Here is a 27,199-nt window from a genome sequence, read left to right as displayed (position 1 = left end):
CATTTGCTCCTGATCTAGGCCAGAAGGCAGAGAAGGGAGCCCTCAAATGTGGTCTCCTGAGCCCCAATTTCTCCTTTGGAACTCCTGACCTCCTCACCCACGGTAGAAATGTACAAAAGGAATACAAGCATCAGGAATTCAAGTCGTTGGGGCAGGTGCTGGCAAAATCATTCTTGTCAACTAGAAACTGCCTCCTTTACTCTGTGGAGTCAGTGCTTGGCAGTTGGGAAGAGTTTTGCTACAGCTGAAATGATCAACCTTTAAACACGCCTACTCTCCATTTACCACCAACATGCAGTTTCGATTCAGAGAATGACACCAGTCAAGTTCTATTCCTTTCATGGCAGTTTGGGAAGATCAGGCAAGCTCTATGTCATGAATGAAAACCATCCACACTCCTACAGGCACCAGCCTTCAATTTGTTACCGGATAAAACCGCTGACTGGTACATTGTCTTATGGGTCTTCCTCCCATCCCACAGTAACAGGAAAAAATAGCTCAGAGTAAATTGTAGTCCTATAATTATTTGGAAACATGTGGTGTATCACTTTGGGTTCTGAACCTTAAGAAAGAGATTGACGATGAGGCTACAGAGAAGCCTTCTATAAGGGAAGTGAAAGCGGAGATATCTTGCCTAGAAAAGGAAGCGCTCATGAGCCTTAATTAAGGAGCTTCCATGGGGAAAGACTGAACTTCTTCATGGTGGTTCTAGAGCATGGAATCAGACTGGATGAGTAAGGTGAAGAGCCCCAGGAGAAGGTTCAAATAGCCCTCTCAGTCCATCCAGGTACTGGTTGTCTTTGACGGTCAAGTAGCTCAAGCAGGAGCTGTGTAGGGTACTCTGGATGTGGGCCTTCCTCCCCGGCGACAGGTTACCTCGGAGGCTGCTCCCTGTTCTGACTCTAGTCTCCTTAAGAGATGAGAAGCTTTCATCAGCTCTATCTTTTTATAGTAAACGTTGAGATATAGCAGAGTGAATAAATTGGCAAAGCCAGGATCAGAGAACTCTGGTTCCTGAACCCATTCCTGCCTAACGTCAACAGTGCTGCCTTTAAACATCACATTTAGCTTCAGTATCCGTAGATACTGCCAGCTGTATTTTGAGAGGAAGGACCAGATCCTTCCAACTCATGAGGGCTTCAGAATTATTGCCAAGGGTCAGGAGAATTCAAGTGCTCACCAGACACTGTGTCTAGATCAAATAAACAACAGGCCTTACAATCTACACAAGACACTTTTCTGTTGTTATGTAGGTGTTATTTTAATGAATAAAACATACATTCCTTTAAAAACACTACCTATTCTATAGAATTTTGTCATTATGTGTGTTTTCCCATCTTCTCAAAAGTGTGTGTGGATGTGTGTGCCGTTTTCTTCATTTTCACTTTAAAAAAACTCTTCCTAGTGAAGTGGCTAGGAGGATGAACTCAGCATCGGTGGGGTTAGAAGTCTGGCTTTGCCATTTTCTAGCTTGGTGACTTTGAGCATGTTACTTAGCCTCTCTGAGCCTTCTTTGCAAATGGGATGATCATACTATTACTCAAAGGGATACTGCAGGGATTGAATGATATAATCCATCTAAGTGTGTAGGACAGTCTGGTACAGGGTAAAAGCTATTAAAGGTAACTTTTCTTAGTGGTTACTGGAAATATTGGCTTATTGGCATAAATGAAGTGCATGCTCCTTGTCCTGGTGATGGTGGTGACAACTTCACTCCTCACTTCTAGCCCATGGGCAATTTCTCCCCATAAAATGGATGCTGGAATCTCCCCAGGTTATCAGCAGGTATCTGAGCTCTCAGTTTGGTATGCTTTCTGCCAAATCAGTGAACATCTTATATACTAGAGACTCACCCTCAAAGCCTTGAGGAGACAGCAAAGATCTGTTCCCTAACTCAGGATGGCTGAGCTTAGGCGTGAATAAGAGGGCAGTTTCCCAGGACAAGGCACTCAGTTATATTCAATAACACATGCTTACTGCTCTCTGGGACCAAGCCATATGTTCTGGGACACAGGAGGTAAGGGGGAGGGGAAGGGATTTGCTCCAGATACCTGGTCTGGCACCTCCTCTAAGCAGGCACTCAATTGCCCTCAAGGGAAAGATAAGAACTGTGACTTCAGCCAAATGTCATTTCCCGAAATCCTTGCATTCTGACCATCCCACCAAGGGGACGAGGAATACCTCTTCTCCAGCAGTCCCCATGGGCACCTGCCCCCTTGCCCCTGACCCCAAAGATGGGCTTTCCCAGTTTTGGGAAAGGAGGTCAGAAAAAGAGACACATGGTAGGAGAGCCTGAGGGAGACCAAGGCTGATGGGAGGGAGACAACCTGTCAGCGAACAGCTTGTTCATGTTCTCACATGCCCGAAGCAAAGAACACTTACTCTGTACAAGGCACCACATCAGGGGCTGTAGATGGAGGCATTTGCTCCATGATTCCTGGCCCCCAAGTGCACAGTCTCTCCAAACCCAGGATGAGTCATGCCCATCCAACAACTAGTAACTATAAGTAACATTTCTGAGTGCTTACGACTTGCCAGGCAATGAGTCAGGAATACTGCATTTGTTATATTTAATCCTCATAGCAATCTATTAATGATTCCATTTTACAGTTGAAGAAACCGAGGCTAAAATAGATGAAGAGACTTGGCATAAAGTCATGCCACTAAGAAGTTAAAGCTTTGGATCTCCCATCCGTTAAACTGCCTATTATTCAGTTAAAAAGAAACAAACAAATATAAACCACTTTTATTGAGCAGTCATATTTAAGTCTTACTGTGTGTGTGTGTGTGTGTGTGTGTGTGTGTGTGTAGACACAACCTAAAATGGCTTTTCCGGGAAAAATGTACGAGGGATTTGAATAATTGTCTGCCCTGACTCAGCCAGGGCAGAAGGTCCAAAACACTTTCTCTGGCCTGAATGTCCCAGCTAATTACCTCGACCCTCCACCTGACTTAGTGTGTGTAGACAGGCTTAATGGTTTCTCTATTGAGCTTTTCCATTATTTTTCAGGTGCCCAAGGTAATCTTTTCATTGAACATTCACCATCCAGGGATTTTCACAATGCTGATGACTAAGGGATTTTCTTCTCCCTGGTCCTAATAAGGGGACCTGAGTTAATCATTGTGTAGCTTTGATAGGGAGCACGGTGGGGGCTTAAACCACTTCTCTTGCTTCATTAGGGGAAAAAGCAACCCAGGTGCAGACCACGAGGACCTCAGGGTTTGATACTATTAAATCAATGCACAAAAAAAAAGTGGATTAGGCCCTTTTTGCAAACAGAAATCTGGTGGGTAAGACTCAAAGATGGAAGAAAAAAGAAGTCTGAACAGATACCACTGCATTAGTGACTGCCTGAGCTCTCCTTTCTCCCCGTGGTCTCTAAAGAAAGCACCAACCAAGGAAACGATTTATTCTCTGCACGAGCTGAGGCCACCCCAGCTTGTCTGACTTCACAAGAGCTTCGAGCTGATTTCTCTGCCTTTGCCTAGAAACTATCTACGGCACCACTGCTTCAAGGGGCTAGCAACATTTATGTCAACATTTGGCTTTTGAGATTTCTGTTGCAAGGATTATATTGCTATTTTGTGCCTTTCTCCATTTCTCTAACCTAGGTGATCATAGAGATCTAGATTATTATTATTATTACTATTATTTGCAAGTTGGGGCAGTTCAGTATGTAAAAATGTTATGTAGGCCACCGCTATACATAAAATAATCATCTCTCAGGGTATCTGGATGGCTCAGTCGGTTGAGGGTTGGATTCTAGATTTTGGCTCAGGTCATGATCTCATAGGTCGTGGGATGAGCTCCACTACTCTGCGCTCAGTCAGGAGTCTGAGATTCTCTCCCTCTACTTCTCCTCCTACTCGCCTGAGTGTGCACATACACATGCTCTCTCTCAAATAAATAAATCTATAAAAAATAATCATCTCTCTTATGCTGAGGTTTTTTTTTAAAAAGAACCAATGCTAGTCCTTCCTTTTTTTTTTTTTTTTTTAAATTTTATTTTCCTATTTATTCATGAGAGACACAGAGCGGGAGAGAGGCAGAGACAGGCAGAGGGAGAAGCAGGCTCCATGCAGGGAGCCCGACGTGGGACTCGATCCCGGGTCTCCAGGATCACACCCCGGGCTGCAGGCGGCGCTAAACTGCTGCACCACCGGGGCTGCCCTCTTATGTTGAGTTTTATTACCTATTACCATCCTCATGTCTAGGAAAAGTAAGAACTTCTCTTTCTCTCTCTTCAGTGCCTACACTCCCTGATATATGGCAGCAGCTCAGTACAAATTTGTTGAACGAATGAAGTTCTGAGTATGGCACTCTTAGTACCCAGGGTAGAGGTTTCTAGTGTTGCAGTTGGTTTTTAAGTTACAACTGTCTTAAAGAGACATTGAAGAAAAGTGTAGGCAAAAGGAACTGGTATTTGTTGCCACTATGGGAAGGGCTGAACAGGTCTCTTGCTCTCATGCAGCACGGACAGTACAGTGCAGGGGTGAGAAGTGAGGGTGGGCAGGAGTCAGACACCAAGGCTGGCATCTAGTTCTATCACCAGCCAGTTGTGGGCCAGGGAATTAACTTTTCTAAGCATCAGCTTCCCTGTTAGAAAATAGTGACAATAATACCTCCTCACAGAGTGGTTGTATGAATCATTAGTTAAAAAAAAAGACAGCTTTTAAAAGTGTTTAACATGTACAGGGCACTATTCTAAGCATTTGATTTATTTTTTCTTTTTTTTTTTTCAAAGATTTTATTTATTTATTCATGAGAGACACAGAGAGAGAGAGAGGCAGAGGCACAGGCAGAGGGAGAAGCAGGCTCCATGCAGGGAGCCCGATGTGGGACTCGATTCCAGGTCTCCAGGATCATGCCCTGGGCCAAAGGGAGGCACTAAACTGCTGAGCCACCCAGGCGTCCCTAAGCATTTGATTTATATTGATTCATTTACGGCATGTTAAGGATTAAACAAGTTAATGTATGTAAAAACCTTTGCACAGGGCCTGGCACATAGTCTGTGTCCAATACACGTTGACTATGAATTTTATATTCTCTTTTCCTGCCACCTGCCAAGGGGCTAATTTGATGGGTCAGGGTCCAGGGCACTGGTTGGGTTGTTTCCTAGCCAGCTGTATTGCCTGCTTCAGGCAACAGTGTGTGACCTACCTTGCAGTAAGAGGTATGGTTCTCTTACTTCTTTGCCTGGACTCTCTTTTTTATTCTATTTCTTCCTTTTTTATTCTATTTCTGACTCTGCTCATGGGGGCCAGAGTAGAGTGCTCTGCCTTGGAATATGCACCCAAAGCCCAGTTCACAATGTGGTAGCCTGTTCCCAAAGAAGCTTGTCATCACTTATTTTTGTTCCCTGTATGGGCATGCCATTCCCTCATTGAAAAAGTGGAGTTTATTCCTCCATGCCCCTTGAGTCTGGGCTGGCCTATGCCTGTTCTGGCCAACAGAACATGATGGAGATGACACCATGCCGGTATCGAGCCAAGTCTTGAGAAGGGCTGGCAGCTTCTACTTCCTTACTCTTGAGAGCCAGCTGCCATGTAAGTGTGAATATCCTGAGACTACCATGCTGCAAGAAGCCCAAGCCATGTGGAAAAGATCATCAGGGTGAGACTCCATATCGGTGGAAAGAAGCCACATGAAGACACATCAAATTATCAGACATCTAGTCCCAGCCCAGCACAGCCAGCTGCTAAGTGCAGCCCAGAGAGTGACCCCAGTTAAAGCCACATGAACCAAAGAGTCTCCTAGCAGAGCTCTTCCCAGATTCCTGACCCACAAAATTGTGAGCAAAATAAAATGATTCTTTTAGGCCACCGACTCTGCCATAGCTTGCTATGCAGCAATAGACAACCAAAGCTCAGTAAGGTGTTTCTTTACCGCATATTTCCTTACTTTTATCCATTGCATGTAGTTTCCTGGAGGATGCTGTGGGGATGTCCCTATGGTCTAGGATAGGATTTGGGTATTCCTGGGTCTCCTGGCTATAAAAACATCAATGACTGACCTGATATTCACCTGATTCTCAATGATATTTATTGAGCACATATGTATGGGGCACTATACTAGGCACCTTATGTATAATTAGCTCAATTAGTCATCGCTATAGAGCCTAGAAAGGTTTGTTTCACCTTTCCTGCTTCACAGAAGGATGCTGAGGCTCAGAAGGATGCTGAGGCTCAGCAAGAAGTGAACCAGTAACTGGTGGAACTGGAGTACAAGCCTAGGTCAGTTTAGAAAATGTAGAGTCCTTCCACTACATCAAGCTGTGGATGTGCTGAAAAAGATGGGTCGTTCTAAAACCACTTCTTACCTACTGACCACCTGAGATCTGGGAAAGGGAGAATGTACTTTGTGGAAGGTGTAGAGGCTTTGGGTCATACAGATCTTGGTTTGATTATGCTCCATCACTTATCAATGTAATGACCTTGGGGAAAATTATTTAACCTTCCACAGCTTCTATAGTCTGATCTGCAAAATGAGAATAACAACTGTCATCTTCAGAGGGGTCTTCTGAGGTTGAACGTTAACATCATGTCAAGTGCTCAGTGCAATGCCTGGTACACATTAAGAGCTCAATAATCACTAGCTATTATTATTACTATTGTTTAATTCCCTTGTGGTTTGCTGGGAGTTGACTGTGTCAAGTGTGTTCCTATCCATAGCTTATAGACTAGACAAAGGTTGGCAAACTGTAGCCTGTTGTTTTTGTATGGCCCATGAGCTAAGAGTGGTTTTCACATTTTTAAGTAGTTTTTTTTTTTTTTCATTTTTAAGTAGTTTTAAGAAAATTAAAAAAAAATACTTCCTGCAATGTGAAAATTATAGGAGATTGATATTTCCATACCATATATTCCAAGGTTTTATTGGAATATAGCCACACCCGCTCATTTATATCATGTTGATAGCTGCTTTTATGCTACAAAGGCAGAGGTTGAGAGACCATGTGGCCTATAAAGTAAAAAATATTTACTCTCTGGTCTTTTCCAGAAGTTTTCTGCCTCCTAGGCTAGAACATGCTTACAGGGGAGATCAAAGTGGGGGTGTGGAAAGAACCATAAACTAGATGTCTAATCTTAATTTGCCCATTAATTAGTTGATTGATCTCAGCTACTTGCCTAGCCTCAAGTCCTTATCTATTATAATAGGGTGCCAGGTGGAGTGTTTTCTCTTGATTCCTTCTAGAATTTAAAAGAAAAAAATGTGACTCTCAGATGGTGTATGAAGCAGGTTAGTTCTAGGAAGAATGTGGGATAGAACCACTTCCCACCACCTTGAAAAATGTTATAAATACCCCAGTAGTAAAGCAAGAGGCTTATTAACATTTTAGTATTAACCAGAGCTCTAGACATGAGGCTCCAGGAGAAATACAGTAACAGGGAAAAGAAAAAGCAATTGAGATAAATAAAGACCATTCACACAGGTACCAGACAGTGTAGCATGGCCCCGTGGGTAGACTTGGCAAAGAGAGAAAAGGATTACAATAGGCAGCATGTGCTGAGTATCTACCCTGTGCCAGGCACTCTTTTCTATGGTTTTCATGAACCATCCAATTTAATATTCCCAGCACCCCCTAGTTGCAGCCCTCTTCATATGTACCTCTTTGGGCTGTGATGAGGACTTGGATAAAGGGGCATAGTAAAAAGATGCCACAAACCCTCACAGTCCCTGCTAGCCGCTCTATTGCTGTTGCTGGAATGAGCAGGCCAAAGGAACAACTTTCCTGTGACCAGGGAGTGAGCCCTTATGTGAACTTGCCCTGAGTCCCTACATTTGCCCATGTCTGTCTGTCCTCAGCTTCCAGTTTTTGTTCTCTTTTTTTTTTTTGTGTGTGGCAGAAATGGAATCAGCGGGCTTGACATCTAAATGCATAGAGACCCATGATGAGCATCATTCAGGCCAGGAACGTGGGAGAAGCAGTGCCCATATTATTGATCAGCAGATTGGAAATATCTGAAAAAAAGATGTGGGAGTTTCCAAAAGGGAGCAGAGGCAGGATTGAGAAGTGGTTCAGAGCACAGACTTTGAAGTTGGATCGCACAGAACCAAATGCTAGCTCTACCACATACTAGACAAGCTCCTTGACTTTTCCATGCCTCACAGCCTTCATCTATCAAATGGGGATAATGCCACTCTTCATAGAGTTGCTGGGTGATTAACTGACTTGGCAGATGAGTTCCCAGGGCAGAGTAAAGAAGAATTATGCGTCCACTATTATTACTGTTGTTGTTGAAAAATCAGGTGGTTCTCCATAATCACACTTGTATATTATAGCTACATGTGGCTATTTAAAGTGAAGTGAATTAGAACAAAGCACAATTAAAAATTCAACTTTTTAGTTGTAACCAGCCACATTTCAAGTACTGATGAGCCACATGTGGCCAGCGGCTGCTGTATCAAACAGCTTGGATACAGAATACTTCCACCACTGCAGAAAGTTCTATTGGACAGTGATGGTAGACTCAAGAGACACTCATGAATACAGGTTCTTACATTTTAAAATGTTAAGAATGAAGAGATGTGCCATCCAATTCCCATGTTAGAACAAGAGATCAGGGGCCCTTTGGTGGCTCAGTGGTTGAGCATCTGCCTTTGGCTCAGTGCGTGATTCTGGGGTCCTGGGATTGAGTCCCACATGGGGCTTCCTGCAGGGAGGCTGCTTCTACCTCTATGTCTCTGCCTCTCTCTCTCTCTCATGAATGAATACATAAAATCTTAAACAACAACAACAAGAGATCAGTTGGAGGAGGAAGCAGGAGAAGAAAAGGGTATCGGTGTTCACAGCCTCATCATGTGGATGAACCAAGAATTGAAGGTGGATGGGTATAATTTAAATTTACCAAGATGCCGAGAGATGAATGACAATATTGATACAACCCTAACAGGAAGAGGGAGGGGGAGAAGTGTAAGATGGTGAAGTGAGCTAAAGCTCTATATTTATAGTAGGGAGTCAAATAATCTCTCAGATCAATAAATTAAGAAATAGCAATGTAAAAATAGTACTTGGGGCTATGATGATAAAATATAGTTTCAAGGGTCCCTTCTGGGGTCAGGGATTAAGGGTGGAAAGGGACAGGACAGAGACCTATTGTTTCTTTAAAAATTACTATTAAGAGTGTCTGCACTATTTCATTTTTAACCCTATACATATTTCTTTTGTAAAAAATTACTGAAAAAAGAACGAAACGAGTGGTAAAATGTTCAGCATTGTGGTGGAGAAAGGCATTTTGCAGGAGGAATGTGTCTCCTCCAGAGTAACTTCTTCAAGGTTTTTGGTTGACTGGAAACATGATTTTGAGATACGTCCTCTACAAAGGCAAAAGCAAAACCTAGCAAACCACTCCCCCCACCCCCCATACATAATCTGGATGCTCTAAGTGCATCTTGGGAAGACGAATACATTGTTAGTGCCAACTGAGGGATTGACTGCCTGGGGGAGACAGAATGTACCAGTGGGTGGATGTACTGGGACTCTGTGTGCGGGTGAGCAGTTGAGCAAACCTCAGTGGCTCCTGCTTAGGGCCAAGTGACAATTACAATGAAAGCCCCTTACAATGCTTTCAGAGGCCCGGAGAAAAACACAACCCTGGAAGTACACCTGGAATCAGAGATAGCATGATGGATTCCCCAGCTCTGTCACCAAGGGGGCTGACACGTCTTCTTTGCTGGCCAAAGATCAAGGGTGTTTCCAGCCAGTTACGAAGTGCGGTGCCCACATAAGTACCATGTAAATGCTGCACAGAGGCACACAGATCGTGAGGCCATCTTCCCTGACTTTTCATTTTTAAAAGAGCTGGAGTTTATAAATCCTATTTTTACAGATGTGGGAAGGGTGACACCAACAATATTTTATCGGTAGCTCACCAGGTGGCCATGGCTCAGAAAAATGATCCATTGGCTTTCCAAATCTGGTGCACATTTGAAAGAAAAGACTTAAACATTGACATGTTTAAAAATAAGGTTTCTCTCAGTTGCTTATAAATAGAAACAGCGTTTGAAAAATTTTCAGATAATAGAATGTGAATATTGGAGTCTAAGTCTGGACTCTCCTACCATCTCAAATACTGGCTCTGTGAGTTTGGGAAAAACCATCGTTTACTTTTCTCACAGACAGCCTAGGAATACCAAATACCTGATATATATAGTCTATGCAAAACTGTGGATGCATTTACCAATGACTAAATGCCTAACAGACACTATCTTATCTGATTCTTCTAACACTTTTGTCTTCTCATTTTACAAAAAGGAGCTGTGGCTCAGAACGGTTAACTTGCATTCCTCAGGGAACAGAGCTAAGAAGTGGTAGAGCTAGGATTTGAACCCAAGTGGGTCTAACTTTAAAGGATCCATTATTGGGATCCCCGGGTGGCTCAGCGGTTTAGCACCTGCCTTCGGCCCAGGGCGTGATCCTGGAGACCCGGGATCGAGTCCCACGTCGGGCTCCCTGCATGGAGCCTGCTTCTCCCTCTACCTGTGTCTCTGCCTCTCTCTCTCTGTGTGTCTCTCAGGAATAAATAAATAAAATCTTAAAAAAAAAAAAAAAAGAAACAACAGGGATCCGCTACTATATTACGCTGCCCCCTCCGTTGCCCCACCTTATTCACAAGATAATTCACCAAAGTCTAAAGATCAAATGCAGGCGATGACTGTGGAGATACTTTGAAAAGCAAGAAGTGTCATATTATGATATTCACCTATCACCACAAATAAGACCTCATGTATAACTATCGTGTAACCATTATGCATATTCTGAAATGACCTCTGAGGACCTCTGTAGAGCTTCTGCGGGGCTGGGGGAAGGTGGGAGAAAGCCCAGGCTTTCCTGGAAAGCATACTTAGGCAAGGACACGAAAACCTCAAGTTGTAGGGCTGCTGGTTGATTGTACGGCTTCTGTGCATGTTCATAAATATTGATTGTGATTAAACTATTATCATAGTAATGAGGGTAATAATGCCTCCTACAGCCCATCCCACCACACTACTCGAAGTCCCTACCTTTCATTAAACAAAGAGCTGCTGGCACTGCTGGAGAGTTGGGCAAGAGGCAGGGAAATGATCTCTATTAAGCAAAAGCATTCTGTTCCATGCACTGATTAGGAGCCGCAGCCTCATTAACGAGAATTGTTCGAATCTCCTGTTGCTCAGGGTACTGTGCTCCGAGACTGGGTCCAGGAAGTGTATGTTCTCATCTCTCTTCCCCCCCTGGGGCTTTCGAACAGATGCCCGATTGAAGTAGACATGTTTTTCCTTCCAGTTTCCCTCATTTCTGTCCCAATCCTTCATTCCCAGTGAGGATTTCTGCAAGGCTCAAAGGCTCCTTCAAACCCACCTTTTTAACGATGACTTAACAAAGGTTGCACGCTTATTATTTGCCTGGCATAAGGCTAAGCACTTCACGAGTCATTAACCCTCACAATGGAGGGCATGATGATTATTATCATTGATGGATGAGGAAACTGAGCTCAGAGAGGTTTAACAACGTCCTCAAAGACACACAGTGGGCAGCATCATGTAGCTTCCTCAAAGGCACAAAGCTGGTGTCAATATGGGTGTGTCTGACTCCAGGGTCTGACCTCTTTATGACACTGTAATGCTTTTCCATTGGTCTATTTACATGGCATACTCTCATTTTAGGAGAAACTTGGAAGTACAAATCAGAAAGCTTTAATTTTATACATTCTCCAAGAAGGTACAAAGGCTTATTCTTATCCCATCATGAGTGGGGGCCTCTGCCCACCTCTGGCATTTTTGGGGTTTTGCTCTGCCTTCGGAACACATCTCAATAAGAAAAAGCCCAACAGAATGCGAGGTGGAAGAGGGCAAGCACTGTGTCGCCTTTGTGTCCCTCTGGCTTCTACACAGCCTTCGTGCTAAGCAAATGAGGGCCATGCTGTCATGCCTGAATAGTCATGTTTCTTCACGAGGGGATCACCTGTGAGCCCCATGCCCTCCCCTGGTCCCCCCACTACCTCAGCTTGAACTTGAGAGAGCAGATTATTTGCATCACTGCTGCCAGGGACAACTTGTCCATCAGAGGCAGCCCAAATCTGCTGCACCTGCTGCACCAAGGAGAATTCTTTTTCCTCTTCTCAGGTAAAGAGGAGGGACAACAAACAAATGGATGAGGTACAAGGTCTAGGTTCTGTGTCTAACACGTCTAGAAGTTCAAGTCATTTTCCTTCTCTGGTCTCAGTTTCCACGATTGCAAAATGGGGGCAGTGAGAAAGTAGCACCACTTCCTAACCTTCTGGCATCAACACCACCCTCCTGACTGGCTGTGGCCCATGTGCCGTCTGTACTATATTTACTTATATACTTAATATTCTTCTCTAAATTGGCTCACTTTTTTGATAATTAATTATAAAAAAGAAAATGTGTATCATATAGACGAAAATAAAATTAAAGAGGGAATAATTCTTTCACAGTGGGATTGGTGTTCTTTAATGTAGTATTTTTGTGGCATCTAACATCATCTCAGGTACCATGTGGTGCATCTACTGTGCTTGGAAAACACTCAGGGATATGTAGAAAGGAAGAAGGAGGGGGGAGGGAAGAGGAAGAAGAGGGAGGGAGGACTCACCCTGTTTGGCAGCGTTTGCCAATTCTGTGGTGCAAATTGACTGTGGTCAATTCCAAGCTGCCAGTAAGACAACACTAAATGCAGAGGTGGGAAGAGATGTGGAGAACTGGTGCTCACCAGCAGGTGGGGACTGAGCAGATACAACACATCACTGAAACACTGGTCCAGAAAACCTCAAAAGTTCTTTCTGTTGTATGCACTCCGGATAGTAACTTCCAGACAATAAGAGCTAAGGTCTTTAAAAAAAAAAAATCTTTCTAGCTGTACAACTCCTAGCATAGTTATTTACATAGCAGTCATGGAAAACATGGTAGCAGAACAAGTAATTGATTCTACTACTCAGTACTCGGTGACATAACCAACAGTAATAACCATAATAATAACAATAGCTTACAACTATCAAATGCTTAACCTCATTCCAGGTATATAACATTGTCTCATTTCATTCAACAACATCACGGTCTTATTATTATTCCCATTGTATAGGTCAGTAAACTAAGGTCAGAACTTAATTAACCTGTCTAGGATTATCCTCCAGTAAGGAACAGAACCGGACAAACAAGTAACCTAGGTGTATATTGCAATAAACCTGATTCAACCTAAAATAAGCATGCGGAATGGGTTATTCAATCCTGGTTAACCAACTATTTTGATTAACAAGTATTCTAGAAACTGTATATGAATGAAAAATTCTGGAAGAACTAAAACACTAAAGGGGCACCTTTGGTGGGTGGGTCTGATGATTAAGCATCTGACTCTTGATAGCTTGGGTCTTGATCTCAGAGTTGTGAGTTCAAGCCCTGTGTTGGGCTCCACGCTGAGTGTGGAGCCTGCTTACAAGAAGAATAAAAATAAAATAAAACTCTAAATGCTAAAATACACTAAACTTAATGGAAAACATCCCTGGTGAATCAGCATTTTGAGTACAAGGATGGGCTGAAATGGAGTTCTAAGAGAGTTTTGGTTGATCCTGTGATGAATGGTGATTTGGGTTCCTTAGGAGAAATGGTTACTACGCTAAGGACTGAGCAGGTGAGAGAATAGTTAAAAGTGCTAGGATTATTTACACCTTCTTATAGGTTTAAGTTGAAGGTTAAGGCTGAGAAGGGCTATTTACTGGGCATCCACCGTGTGCCAGGTATCCTGCAGGGTGACTCTGTACTGCAGTTCTAATGGTCTCACCGGCCCTCTAAAATAGGTACCAGCATCCCCACTCAACAGATGAAGAGACTGAGGCTCGCCAGTGATCACTAACTTGTACATATTTCTGTTAGTCTGGGCTTCACAATCACATCCCTCTCTCTAACTTTCTGGTGACAAGCTTCCCACTACATGTGGTTCAGAGGTCAGGCAGCTTTTCTAATTTGCAATTGCAGAACAATTATTTTGTGTTTGAAGCCCCATATGTATCCATTAGGTATTTCTTTCATAGCTGACATTTCTGGGACCTGGTTGCTCGGCACCTCATAGTCTGAAGAAAATACTGTTGTCTGTCTTATGTTCATCTGACTACTAAAAAACATTAAGGGAAATGGTTAACTTTGGATGCTTCTTTTTTTCTTCTGAAAAGCTTCTGCAGGTCTGCTTTGGACAGCAGGTATGTTAATTGTCAGCTGTGCTTTCAAGGCATGAACTGGAAATAGGGCTGATGTCCTACTAGGTGATAAAATTATCTGTCATAAACCCCAAAGTGGATGTCAAGTTCTGAACCATTGGGGAACGGCTGATGAAAGAAGTCAGTGGAAGGCATAGCAGATCAGTGCTTTACAGTTCTTGAACATTTCAGAGCACAGTGTTTTTTTAGTCTATGTAAACAAAATACATTAGACAAAATAAGTCTTGCCTTCCGATGGTGGCCCAAAGCTTCCACATCAGACTACAAACCCAACATCTCTGATGACAGTTAGCTAGTCTCTCCGTGACTTCTCTTAACTTCTCCAGCTGAATCAGTTTGGGATAATGTCCCTTCGTAACGCTCTAGATCCCATGACCATGGGCAAGTTCCTTCATTATCAGGCTCTAGACTAGTTGTTCCTTTACTCCACCCCTGTCATTCTCCTTTTAGTATGGCCTTTGCCTGGGTCATAGTGAACTTCTGGTTCCCAGAAAGCACTAGACCTTCCCTCTCTCCACTGTGTCTTTGTACCCTGGAACACTCTTTCTTCTCTTCTTTGCTAGGTCCATTAGATCTCAGCTCAAATGTCATTTCCTTCATGGCCTCCCAGGTGAGGTTGGGTACCTTTAGGCTATTGTCCCATTGCATCAACTACTTCTCCCTCTCTCTGGAAAACTGCCACATGTGTAAATTACTTGTTGAGAATATATCTCTCTCATGAGAATATATACTAAGAGGCATTATCCGTCTTATTTGTTGCTATGCCCCCAATGCCTAGCATCAAGCAGGCACTCAACAAACATGTTGAATGAAGGAATAATATGAAACTGGAGATTATCTGGAAAGCACAAAATAAGTGAGGGATTTTGAATGTCTATTCCTTTAGTTTTATTGCAAAACAGTTGGTGGGTAAATTACTTATAAAATATTATTGCTGGCAAGATGTGATAAAAATAGAGGACTTCTCCCCTTAGAAATGGTATCAATAAGTGGATGGTTCCTGGAAGAGTTGCTAATTGACTTCATTTATGAGTTTCTCTGCTTCTATGGGGAATAACATTCTGGAGATAATAAAGACGTAAACCTAAGGTAGAGTCTGAGTAGTCATATGACTTTGGACAAATAACTCAATTTCTCTCATCTGTAAAATGGGGACGGGATAATAATCACATCTACTGCATAGGGGTGATTGTGAGGATCAGCTGAGGAAATGCATGTGAGTCACTTAGCACAGCGCCTGGCACATAGTGAGTGTTCAGTAAAGGTCAGCTATTACCAAAAAAAAACAAAAATAAAACAACAACAACAACAACAACAACAACAAAAAGGTCAGCTATTACCACCACAGTTGGTGCTTCTGTCCAAGGTAGGCCCCTCCACTCTGAAGTGTAGAAACCAACTGACTTGAATCACACGGATTCAACATTTGATAATCTGCTGATGTTACCCTCTCGGTAGAGCCAGACCTCTCTGGCTATACCACCATCACTAGCCCAAATTATAAAAAGCCGTCTCTCCCATTCTGGGCATTCCCCGCAACCTACACAAAAATGGGACATCGTCAGAGACAACACTAACAATTATGAACACTCACCCCTCTCTAAAATTTGAACTGCTTCCTGACCACAATGTTCTGTGGACAGAAGTGAATTCCTTTGATTCAGTTCTGGCTTTTGACCAAAGTGGCAGTCTTGTTCTTTGGCATGACATCAAGAGCTCTGCACAAAAGCAGTCTATGCTGCTGGTTGATCTGCACTTAACACCAGCCCTGGTCCTGGATTCTAGCAGGAAGAAGTGTGTCTACTTTGTTTCATTTCTAAGTGGCAAAACAACCAAAATGCTAGCAAGTGGAAAGAAAGGGTAAGTGAGGGTGATTGAGACCTAAGAGATTGGACATACGGTAGGGTTTGGGCCCCTGACAGCTCTGAATGGGGCTTTATCCTGCCTGTCCTGAGTGGCTTCCATTTTCATTGTGACTATCTCAAATGGACTGGCTTGGTGGGAGGATCTTGAGTGAATTCTAGGGGCCTTCAGAGGATTTGAGGTAATTATTCCGTCTGCCAGGGGAGTGGGTGTGGGCCCCTTCTACATTGTCACCCCTCCTGGGAGGCTCCAGAGTTTAATGGGAGAGTACCCTGGTCAAGCTGGAGGGTTTAACCTCTCCGAGCCTCAGTCTGATCTTCTGCACAAGAGTGCTGCTGGAATGGCAGCGTTCGGAGGATTCAATGAGAAAAATATATTTAAAGCACTTAGCTCTGTGCCAGGCACTTAGCAAGTGCTTAAGGAACAGGAGCGGTTGCTCCTGTCGCTATTTTAGACTTCTGAATTCATCTAATAAAACCATCGTCATATTACGCCAAAGGGAATGAAAAACCGAGGTGTGGTCTCGTGTTCCAGGTCACACGGCTCCCGGGTGAGGGGCAGGACTGGGATCCCACCCCAGGTCTCTCCTCTCCGGGCTGCCTTTTTGCCATATCCCGCTGGTTCTCAGGACTCATGGAGCTCAGTGGAGCTCTTCTAGGCCTCACAGCATGCATGGGGTGGGGGGTGGGGGTGGGGGGAGGGCTTCCTCTTTGTCCCCTTCAAATGAGTCTCCATCCCAACACGTGCTCAGTCTCTAAATCCTGTTCATGTTGGTTCCCAAGTATTCTGCAAAAAATGCTTCCTACTTTCCTGCCTCCTGGTCATTGCAGTTGCTGTCTTGTCTAGAAGACTCTCCCCTCTTTTCAGCCACAGCTGACCTCTCTTAGTTTCAGCCCAAGTCTCCTCCTCAAAGAACTTCTGGGACCATCCTTGCTGAAGCAGCACTACCCCACCTTCTTTCTTTCTCTCCTTTTCTTCCCAGTTTGTGGCCTGGAGAGCACTCTCCCCTCCCTTTAATTTTCTTTCCTTTTTAAAATTATCTCTCTTTTCCTAAATGCAAGCTCCAGAAGGACAGAGAACATGTCTTGCTCATTGCTGTGTCCCCAGCTCCTACCACAACACATGACACATAGGTGCCTGGTAAGTACATGCTGGATGAATGAATGAACGAGGGAATGAATGAATGTGTGAATTCCAGAACTAGCATGTTTGTTAACACCTAGATAAGACCAAGGAAAGGATTTTAATTTGTTCGGAGAGGGACCTAGGTACCTGCTTGTCACCCTTCCTGGCCTCCTAAAAGAACAGTATGAGGCTACCCACCAGACAAGGACCCTTCCAAGCAGTCAACCCACACAAAAGCACATCTTGCAGTCAGGGGAAATGGGCGGATAGTTGCTAATCGAGACTTCCAACTGGGCTGATCTTTCCAAAGTTCGAAAGGCGCCTGCCTCCAGAAATCCCAGGCTGCTCCTGCTGCTGAGGCTGGGGAGGGAGGAGAGGAGGGGCGCGCCTGGACGCCTCTCGGGCTGGCACGAAGAAGCCACATCTCCTCCTCCCTCTTCCCCCCCCAGCTCCTCTCCAAGAGAGGAAGCAATGCAGATGGAGACGAGAAATAAATATTCCTGCCTGCTCCGTGCCACTGCAGACGTTTTCCAAAATGTCTGGCTTGGACCATGAAATCAAGCCCACCCAGGAAAGGAGGCGCTCAGCGGGAGAAAGAGGAGGAAAGGGTGGCATATTTGTCGATACTTGTCAGCTTTCTGGGGGGCACAGCACATGGCTCATACTTGGCAGCCCTGCTGAGGTGGGGACGTGGTAAGTGCACAGTAATACTTGAAGGATTGAATCAGAAATGGGAGCAGAGTTAAGGAAATCCTGCCAGGGTGGCGGCACCCTCTCTATGCCTTTGTCCAGGGTCCCGGGACTCACAGCTGGCTGTCACCTCACCGATTTCCAGGCCCTTTGCACAGGCCCGCGGCCCCCCGCTCCACCCTCTGCCATCCCCTCCGCTCCACTGCCGCGTAATGAATACAACTGGGCGCAGGAAGTCTTCAAAGGCCCATTGAAATTTGGGCAGGAGCTCAGAATCCACGTGCGGAGCAGATATTCCTGCCACCTCTAAGCACAGCTCGCGTTCTCCAACGCTGGAATACCAGCAGGAGATGAGAACAGAGGCTGCAAATGATAAGTGGGTGCTTTTGGCCGTGGGATGGCCAAGTGTGTGGGAGAAGTGTCACTAAGGAAGGGAAGTTACAGGCCCAGCAATAGGCACTGAAGTGTTCTGCAGTTACGGGGACTTCACTAGGCATGTTGTGAGGCTGCAAAATGTCTCAGAAAAGAGATGAGAGCATGAGAATTTCAGCTTGAAAACTCCTGCACAGGATATGCGAGGTCTTTGTTTCTCCCCCTCCCGTGAGAACCCCACTCCCCGCATGGTGTCCTTGCGTGGCTGCCACCGGACCCCCTTCCCACTAGCTCTCTGGGGAAGTCAGTCGTTAGGGTGGGGCCCTTGGATGGACTGAATTTTGTTCTATAAAAAGCAGAGGGGCTTTCCTGGTATGTACTGGTTCAGGTCCAGTGCGGTAAAAACACTCAAAATGAAGACTCCAAGAATGTGATATCTTTTGTGGGTGTCAGGGGAATGTTTTCCAGAAATGCTGCAGTTAATTCTGCCTCTTTTCACCATTTCCATGACTTCACCGAGGAATGAAAGATTATCTAATATTTCCCACTCATGTGCCCTGAATCCTTTACGAATCTTCCCCACTCATCTGCCCATCTGCCTTCCAGTGCTAGGCAACTGCCAGCTGAATCCCACTCTCTCCAGGAAGTTGTTCAATGGTGGTGGTGGGGGGTGGGGTGTGGAGTTGGCAAAAGACCTGGCTTCCTATCTCCACTCTGCCCGCTGCTGTGTGACCTTAGACAAATTACTTCCCTCTCTGGGCCTTGGTTTCTTTGTTTGTCAAAGGAGTGGCTGGAGAGGTATCCTTTCAGCTGTGACACGTTATGGGTGGTTCTACAGAGTGATATGGGATAGATTTCCTATTGTCACCATCGTCTATCCCTCCCCACTGTTACCACTAAATTCCAGGGGCTGGGCCATCACGCTTCTGGGGTTAAGTTTAGTCCTTCTATCTGGGAGGTTTAGAGCTGCAAATTAAAACAACGCTGGATATGTGGAGACATGGATGCTATCTAGAATTGATGTAAACGTTTTCTGTCTACATTTCCCTTAATTCCCAGAAAATCGAATGCATGGGAAATACCAATGTAAGGCATATTTAGGGAGAACTTGTGCACATGTATGTTGGCACTGTATAGTAATCATGTTAGTTATCTTACATTAATGGTAGCCACCATTTATTCAGCCCTACTTTGTGTGAGGACTATGCTACCCTCTTCCCCTTACATCGTTATCTTCACAACAGCTCGTCATAGAAGACGTTATCCACTCCTCACTCCCATACATCATGGTAGTTGACCACGATTAACACACGTATGCACAAATGCAAACCAAAATTACACAACAGCACCCCTTTCCAAAGCCAAAACTGAAACCAAACCAAAGCCGAGGATCAGAGAGGTTGAGACAGTTACTGAAGATCACACAGTTGGTGAATATTGGCAATGGGATTTGAACCTGGTTCTGCGAGATTCCAAAGATGATGATGTGCTACCCCCTACCCTGTGCTGGGCCTCGTCTGGGCAGTCAATGACTTTTTAGGAGATTCCTCATACATTAAGGCTGTTTTAAAGACCTAGAGATAACAGGTCTTAAATTGATTGCCTTTTCTATGGCATTGTCAAAGCAGCTGGTCTCAGAGGCAGCAAAAACCCTACTATCAGAAATGGCAGGAAAAGATGTGGCTGTCATGGCCCCTGAGCACAAGACAGTGGGAGAACCAGGCCCCCAAAGCAGCCCATTTGCAGTGGCCATCTCCATTGGTCATTTGCCTATAGAGAATTAGGCTACCTTTTGCCCACAACCAAACTCACGTCCTATGCCCTTGCCCAATTCTGGCACAGAATTAGAGCCCCTCACAATTTGTACAGACTCAGTCATCTGCTCCAGAGGTTGTGAACTCCAGCGTTCCCAAGCCCAGGCAGGTACACGAATGAGTGAAACAGCCAGGAAGATACTGAAGGAAACTGGCAGACACATGTCTGGTCAATGGAGACCACCGTGATTCAGCTCCAGCAGATAGATAGTTGCTACGCATGTATGCAGACCCAGAGCTGCTAATGTCCCCCTTACAAAGAGAGCCCGGAATATGGACGTCTCTGTTAATTCTCCTGATTTTTAAATGTAGGCAAGAACACTGTACCTGACACAGTGAGGACCAAATAAAATGCACTGAAAAGCTCTCTTTGACCTGTAGGTCTCTATTTGCAAGCTTTAAAATTAATGTTCCTCATTTACAGATGCAGAGATGGTAGTCCAGTCACATGAAGTGATTTGTCTGAGATAGCTCACGTGGGCTCAGGCCAGCAACTCTCTTTTGGATACATACATATAGAGACATGTGTGTGTGTGTACATACATATACATACGTACATATCGTATATTCACAAGTGAAATAAAAAGGATTTTGGATTACCTGCTGTCGTGAAGTGTCCTGCTTATTCTCCTAATGTTACTATACATTTGCAGTTGACCTTAATTAACATAATTCTACAAACCCAAACCAAAATGACACATTGGCACCTGGCCCCCAAACCCAAACCCAAACCCAAACCCAAACCCAAACTAAAACAAAACCCAGGCAAGAAAGAAGCTCTTTACTTACGGTAAATGACAAAAAAGAAGAAAACAAAGTCCCTTCGTCATATCTGGATAATTTTGCCAGTACTCCTTCCAAGATAGTAACGAACTAGTAAAACAGCAAAAAAGAAGAATTATTATTTCAAACTCTACTTGTTCACAGTAAGGAGCAACATTTCCCAACCACACAGAGACTAGCGATGACCTTGCTCCATTTGGCATTCTATTATTTGACTCCCGCTTTGGGGGAAAGGAAGAGATTGCTTTCCCATAGCAATATTTGACTTATCCGGCTTTCTCTTCATTATTATGTGATTGCAAATATAGAGTGTTACAGAAGTACAAAGTGACAAAATATTATTGAGTCGCATACAGCCTGCGATAATATTAAATGCACTTTTCAAAATCCAAAACTGCGCAAAGCAGTTTTTACGTTACATATTAGCACTACATTTAATCCAATCTATTTTTATTTGTATTTTATCAGTAATTTGGGGGAAACAGAAGTTTAGCACTGGCAAATATAAATGTCTTCCCATTCAGCATTACTTAGTTAAAATTCTATAATTCATGAGGGTGACTGAAATAGCTTTATCTGACTTTTATGTTTTATTATGACTCTCACTGCATGTGAAACGAGGGGGGAAGGGGTTTTCAGGATGGCAGGATTCCTTATTACCGTTTAACTTTCTGTTTTTAAAATCTAACTTTGTCAGTGCTGGAAAACAAAACAAACATTTTCCACATGACCTAGTGCAACGTCTGGGGACAATTTCTTATTAAGTTAACACATGCCACTTCATCAATTCATCTTCACACGGCTCGCAATCATCAGAAAAAATCATTCCGAGCTGAGCCTGGGTGACGTCCGAGCTTGTTTCCTGAGAGATACAAGTATCCAGCTCAACTTTTTAACGTGTCACATTTTAATGGAAATGCAGATATAACAAAGCGATGTTCACAATGAAACATTTCACCTGAAGCTGAAGGTTACCTTTGCAACCAAGAGTGTTATCATTTCTTTAACAGTTTCTTCAATTAGTTCATCTATTTTTGAATGGTATTGATGCTAAAGAACACAGAAAGACAAATATTAGCATGTTGGGGAGGTGATGGCATTGCATCCGTCAGTAATTTTTAGACAATACAATTTATAAATAAAGCCTGGCCTGCAGACCCAGTTTATTTCCATAGTCCCAGAAGCAGCTGTAAGATTCTGACTCCAGGTCTTTGATGAAGAGAGATCTGAAGCTCTTAAGAAAATTACCAGACACATGGTTCCTCACCCAAGGCTTTTGATGGCTTTGATACGTGTAGATACATACACACGGTTACAAAGAGCATGCATGGAAGGCTTCATGGCCTAGCAGTGTGTGAATCTGGAACTTACAAAACAAGATATCACAGTAGTTTAATACAGGGGATGAAAAGTTCTTTTTGGAAAACTGCTGGGAGATGTGGCTCAGAATTTGACCAAGATGCTGTGATCGATTTTGCAAAAACCGTTCTGAAACCCTCTGGTACTTTGGGTTAGTGCCTCAGAGCCTGCTAGTTCTATCTCTAGAGTTGACTAAGTGCCGAGGCAAAGTGTTATTTTCTTGACCCTGTGGCAGCCACTTGTTTTCTCTATTGATGGCTAAGCAGACCCAGGTTTGGAGCCTTCACTAAGTCTCCTGTGAAGTTTTTCAATTTCTCTAACGGCCGCTGTCGATTAAATTTAAATAGTAATGCGAAAACAAACCCCCACACAAACAAAAATCTGCTATAAATGCCAGGAAAAAAGGAAAAGCAATTTCAACAGAAAATACTGTATGCCAGTTCCTTGACATTTATTAGATCACTTTAGTATCCATTTGAATTATTCCATATTCCTTTATAAAAAATAACAATGCAAAACATTGCTATTTGGAAAGGAAAATGCACTTACCCACTCTTTAGCAAACTTTCAGAAGGATGATTAATTAGGAATAGAAAAAAAAGGAACAGTGCAAATAAAAATTAGGACAAAAAGACACATGAGAAAATGAAAATTAAACAAACCATTCAAAAAGCTATGAAAACATACAGAAATAATAAGCAATGGGAATGTGGTTTGATATTCTGATAACTGGCAACCAGAATTAATGAAAGTGAGTGGAGGGATGTGAATTAAGTTAATTCATAAAAGTCACAAGGGAATTTCGTATGTAATTGGAAGACCTAGATAAAGCCCCAGTGCAAAATTGGGAAGTTATGTTGCCTAAGAAAATATAGTTCAGTTTCCTCATCTGTAAGAAAACAGATAATACTCCTAACCACTCAGGACCAATGGGTGTGGTAGAAAGGGAAACTAGTACATACACTGATTTTGGAAAGAGAAGAAAGCAAACCCTGTTTAAAGATATTTAGCAGGTCTGTTCTTCTATTATTATTCTTACTTATTATTATTAATATTATTTAAAAATCATTTCCTGGCAGTCCTGCTCTCAGACTCATAGATTTGTTGTGAAAATCAAGTGAGAATTGGATGTGAAAACATCTTGTTAACTATAATAGCAATTCAAATATTATACATTCAAGCTCATAAAGCAGAATCTAAGGATAAGGAGATACAGTCTTATTGCTCAGCTCTCTCATTTTAGTTCTCTTTCAGTTGATTAGAGGAAAAACAATAAACCAAATGGTCCGTGTTGTGTAGTCCCAGTGATTCAGAACCCACGTTGGCTCTCCTGCTAGCTTCACGAAGGGATTTACTAGTAAGTGGCATAAACCTGAAGTTAAATGCAAAAACTATCTGCAGAATTCTGTGCTAGAAACACAAAGAAAGATGTCAGAGCAAAAGAATTCAGGAATATTGACAGGGCTCCAAATTCATTTTTAGGTCTTGAGATAAGATCCAGTATCACAGGCTTACTTTCTTCCTCATGTGACTGCCTCGCTCTGCTTGATTTTCTTTGGATTACTATAAATGATTCACATTTATTAAATTAATTATGAGATTCAACTAACTCAGAAAAGCAAGTTGGAGGCAAAATAATACAATCTGATATATTAAATGGGGGATTCTAACCAAGCAAAGAAATTACTGAGAATAGAAACATTCTCCTGAAAAACTTGGCTAAAATGGCAAGCAGAGCCAAGAGCAGTCGTTTTCCACGCACCAAGAAAGACACAGGCTTTTGGTCTGAGGTGTTAGTAATGCCATTCTTTCTTGAAAATCAAATAGGCTTTCTCTTCACAAGTAAGTGAACCTCAAACCTTTTCATTCTGGAAGGAGTCCAAACTAACGTATATGGAGATGTGGTGGGTTTATGGGAACCTCTTCCGGCCTTCAATTTCTCCATGCTAAACTTGGTCCTGACCTCCCCACAGAGAGTCCCACTGTCTCTCCCTTTCACGCTGTACAAATGTGATTATCTCCACTCCTGTTCGCGTTTCTTTCTTCCTGCTATGAAAAAGTTGTTTTGATATAATTATTCTGCTTCCTACTTCCAGAGGAAATTTGAACATGCCAATCTCTATTGGTCTATTTCTTATCTCCTCAATGGGGCTAGGATGACCTCTGTGTATATAGGAATCATATTCACCTAACACAGTAGTGAAGCAATGTATGGAAATATGGTTTAGAAACTTAGAAGCACTATGTAGCAATATTACTATCATTAACTGATTAGCATTATGGTTATCTGTATATTTACATTTCTCTAACATTCACCTAAAACCTATATATATTCTATGGTATGTAAATTATAATCTGAATTAAATAAAACCTGCTTTGGGAAAGATAGGACAGCAGGGTAACATCTACTCTGCTTATCATGCACTGAAGTGGTATACATCAAAGCAGTCCCCATTCCTATACAAGTAAGTACAAAATGCACGAATTTCTTTTACCAGATTCTCCTGAGACTCATTTGATTGACTCGCTTTTCTGGGGCAATAGTGAGCACTCCGTCTTCATTCTGCTCTTTCTGGGGAGATTATTTGTTCCATGCATACTTGAAGCTCCATGAGAGGTATAAACACTATGAGGGCATCTTTTAAGTACCATCCTCCGGAATAAGATAATCTTGTCACAAAGTCTCTTGCAGTCAGACGGATTATCCAGTTCCATCTGCATCCCAATATGGGTACAAAGAGGAATCCTTCCTATTTTTGCATTTTCCAGTTCCCTCTCTGGGTGTCATTGGATTGGCTTGACCCTAGTAGTAGTAGTAGTAGTAGTAGTAGTAGTAGTAGTAGTAATAGTAGTAGTAGTAATAACAACAACAATACCCATAAATTACATTCTGGGGCACTAGATCATGATAATAGCAAGGGAACTGCTAATCTTAAATGGTATGGAAAGTTTGGGGCGTTCACTGCTGCTTCTGTTGAGCTAAGCTGCTGCAAATTCACAATCACTTTGTAAAAATCATTCCACTTGACTTCCTATACTGCACATTTTGCCTTGTCATGGAACAGATTGTGTGTATGTTGTCTTTCTGTTAAGACCATCTGACCTTGGAAATGAGACGAAAACACACTAGACCAAGTGAGAAACTATTTAATACACAATTTTCTCTCTATTGGTACTTCGTAAATTTTAATGAAAAAAATAAATATTTAAGAAGGAAAAGTATGGTTAACAAATGCTTCAACAGCTGCCTTTAGATGAGACTTTACCCTGGTGATGAAACTCAGGAAGTGATCTTAAGATAGGAAACTATTGTATCACCTCTCCAGTCACTAGGCTAAAACACATTGTGGGAGTTGAAATCCAGGTAGAAGCAGGTATCTATAACTAGATCTGCATGTGAGTTTAACATCCAATACTCACAAAGTGAAAACTACATGAAAACATTGAACTTATATCTAGTCTCTTACTTTCCAGTCATCCTTGGCCAATATCATTTTTACAATTCAGTTGACATTGGAGATGACTATCCCCATTCTGCAAAATGAAAAAAATTAAAGAGACACCATTTGCATGAGACTTCCCATTGAAGTTCTCCTCAAGGTCATAACCAGCAAGGTCCTTCAAAGGAATTATATATTTACAGAAAATGATGTCTGGCTTCCTTCGGACTATTCTCAGTCACTTGGTATTCTAACTGAGGCCTCATATTTCCATGAGCTGGTCACATAGGTGTCTCTGATTCAATTATGCTAAGGAGAAATGGCATAGCAGGTCTCCCTAGCACGGCTTGGGAAACTGGCAGGCTTAGGATAAGAGCCAAAGACTAGAATACAGTATTGGATAAGTCCTTAATAAAGACCATTTGGTTTAGAGAGAGGGGTGAGGGGCTCTGGAAAAATGGGAAATGTTCACCAGCCTTAGTTATTGTTTTAATTTAAAAAGAAGAAGAATGATGAATTATTTGGGATACATAAAGTGTTTTCTACTTTATCAAATAAAACAATGTCCAGAAAGAAGTAGGCATTGGTTCTTAGCCTCAAAAATGTTACTATTTGGGCATATCTGAGACAATGTTCTAATCTTCCATCCAGAAATGAGGGAGCTATATCCTCAGTTTTCATAAGCTCCATATATCTCAAAGGTTGTGTGTTACATGCTCTCTCACATGACAAATGATGACGGTAAGGTTGTAAGAGTAAAGGACTTGCTCAAGGTCACAGAGTTTGGCAACTAAGGTATAGGGCTCCATAAAATGTACTTATTAAATCACTAGACAACTTGTTTTTCTAGAAAACCAAGACTCCAAGGTTAAGGGAAAATCATTCTACTGTAGCATAGAAATAATTAGTGGTAAAGATAAGAGCAGGGTCCCCTTGTGACAAAATCAACTTGCTATTTTTTCATCATATATCTCCAACTAGGGGCTAACAGTTTGGTCTAAATGGGTCCATAGCCACCCCCCACCCCCGAAATGCAAAACTGTGGGAAAGTATTTTTTTTTCCTGGATATTGGTTCCCTAAATTTCACCACATTTTCAGTGCAGCCTGTGACAATAACCCTTGCCACCCAACACCCACTAGTCTCCCCAAATCCCAGTTGAAAAAGAAAGAAGATCAGAGTGACTTGGCTTGTCTGGAAAGATTGCTAGCATCTGACTAGGCATGTGGGAGTTCTTTAAATGTGGCCATTGTTGAGTCAATCTGAGGAGGGCCTGTAAGAGCTGCTGAGTGGAAAAGAGGCCAGTCCTATTGCAACAACCCTTCTTCATTCCTTGAATGAGGTCAGCTTTGTGAAACTCAGTTGAAAAGGACATCTTGGGAAGCTCCAAGGGGAAAGAGATGAACTGGACTCCATCAAACTTAAAAAAAGACTGTGTTTTAAGGGATACTACCAAGAAAGTGAAAAAGACAACTGGCTGAATGGGACAAAATAGTTGCAAATCATATCTATGATAAAGGTCTAGTATCCAGAATATATAAAGAAGTCTTAC

The 27,199-nt window shown here is 42.7% G+C and overlaps 1 protein-coding gene across 9 annotated transcripts in view; it reads right to left on the bottom strand.

Moving 5' to 3' along the window:
* The window catches only part of CADPS (calcium dependent secretion activator), a 460,562-nt gene that overhangs the window by 49,316 nt on the left and 384,047 nt on the right, over window positions 1-27,199 (bottom strand). For all 9 annotated transcript variants that reach the window (XM_049097818.1, XM_035703542.2, XM_025456449.3 and 6 more), the window contains 2 exons: window positions 21,825-21,899; window positions 20,856-20,939 (listed from right to left, as the gene is read on the bottom strand). In XM_049097818.1, the coding sequence (XP_048953775.1) occupies window positions 20,856-20,939; window positions 21,825-21,899 (159 nt within the window). The remainder of the gene's footprint in view (window positions 1-20,855; window positions 20,940-21,824; window positions 21,900-27,199) is intronic.

The sequence above is a fragment of the Canis lupus genome, chromosome 20 (assembly GCF_003254725.2).
Source record: "Canis lupus dingo isolate Sandy chromosome 20, ASM325472v2, whole genome shotgun sequence".
Lineage (NCBI taxonomy): Eukaryota > Metazoa > Chordata > Mammalia > Carnivora > Canidae > Canis > Canis lupus.
Note: the sequence above shows the minus strand (reverse complement) of the source record. Positions and strands in the feature narration are given on the sequence as shown.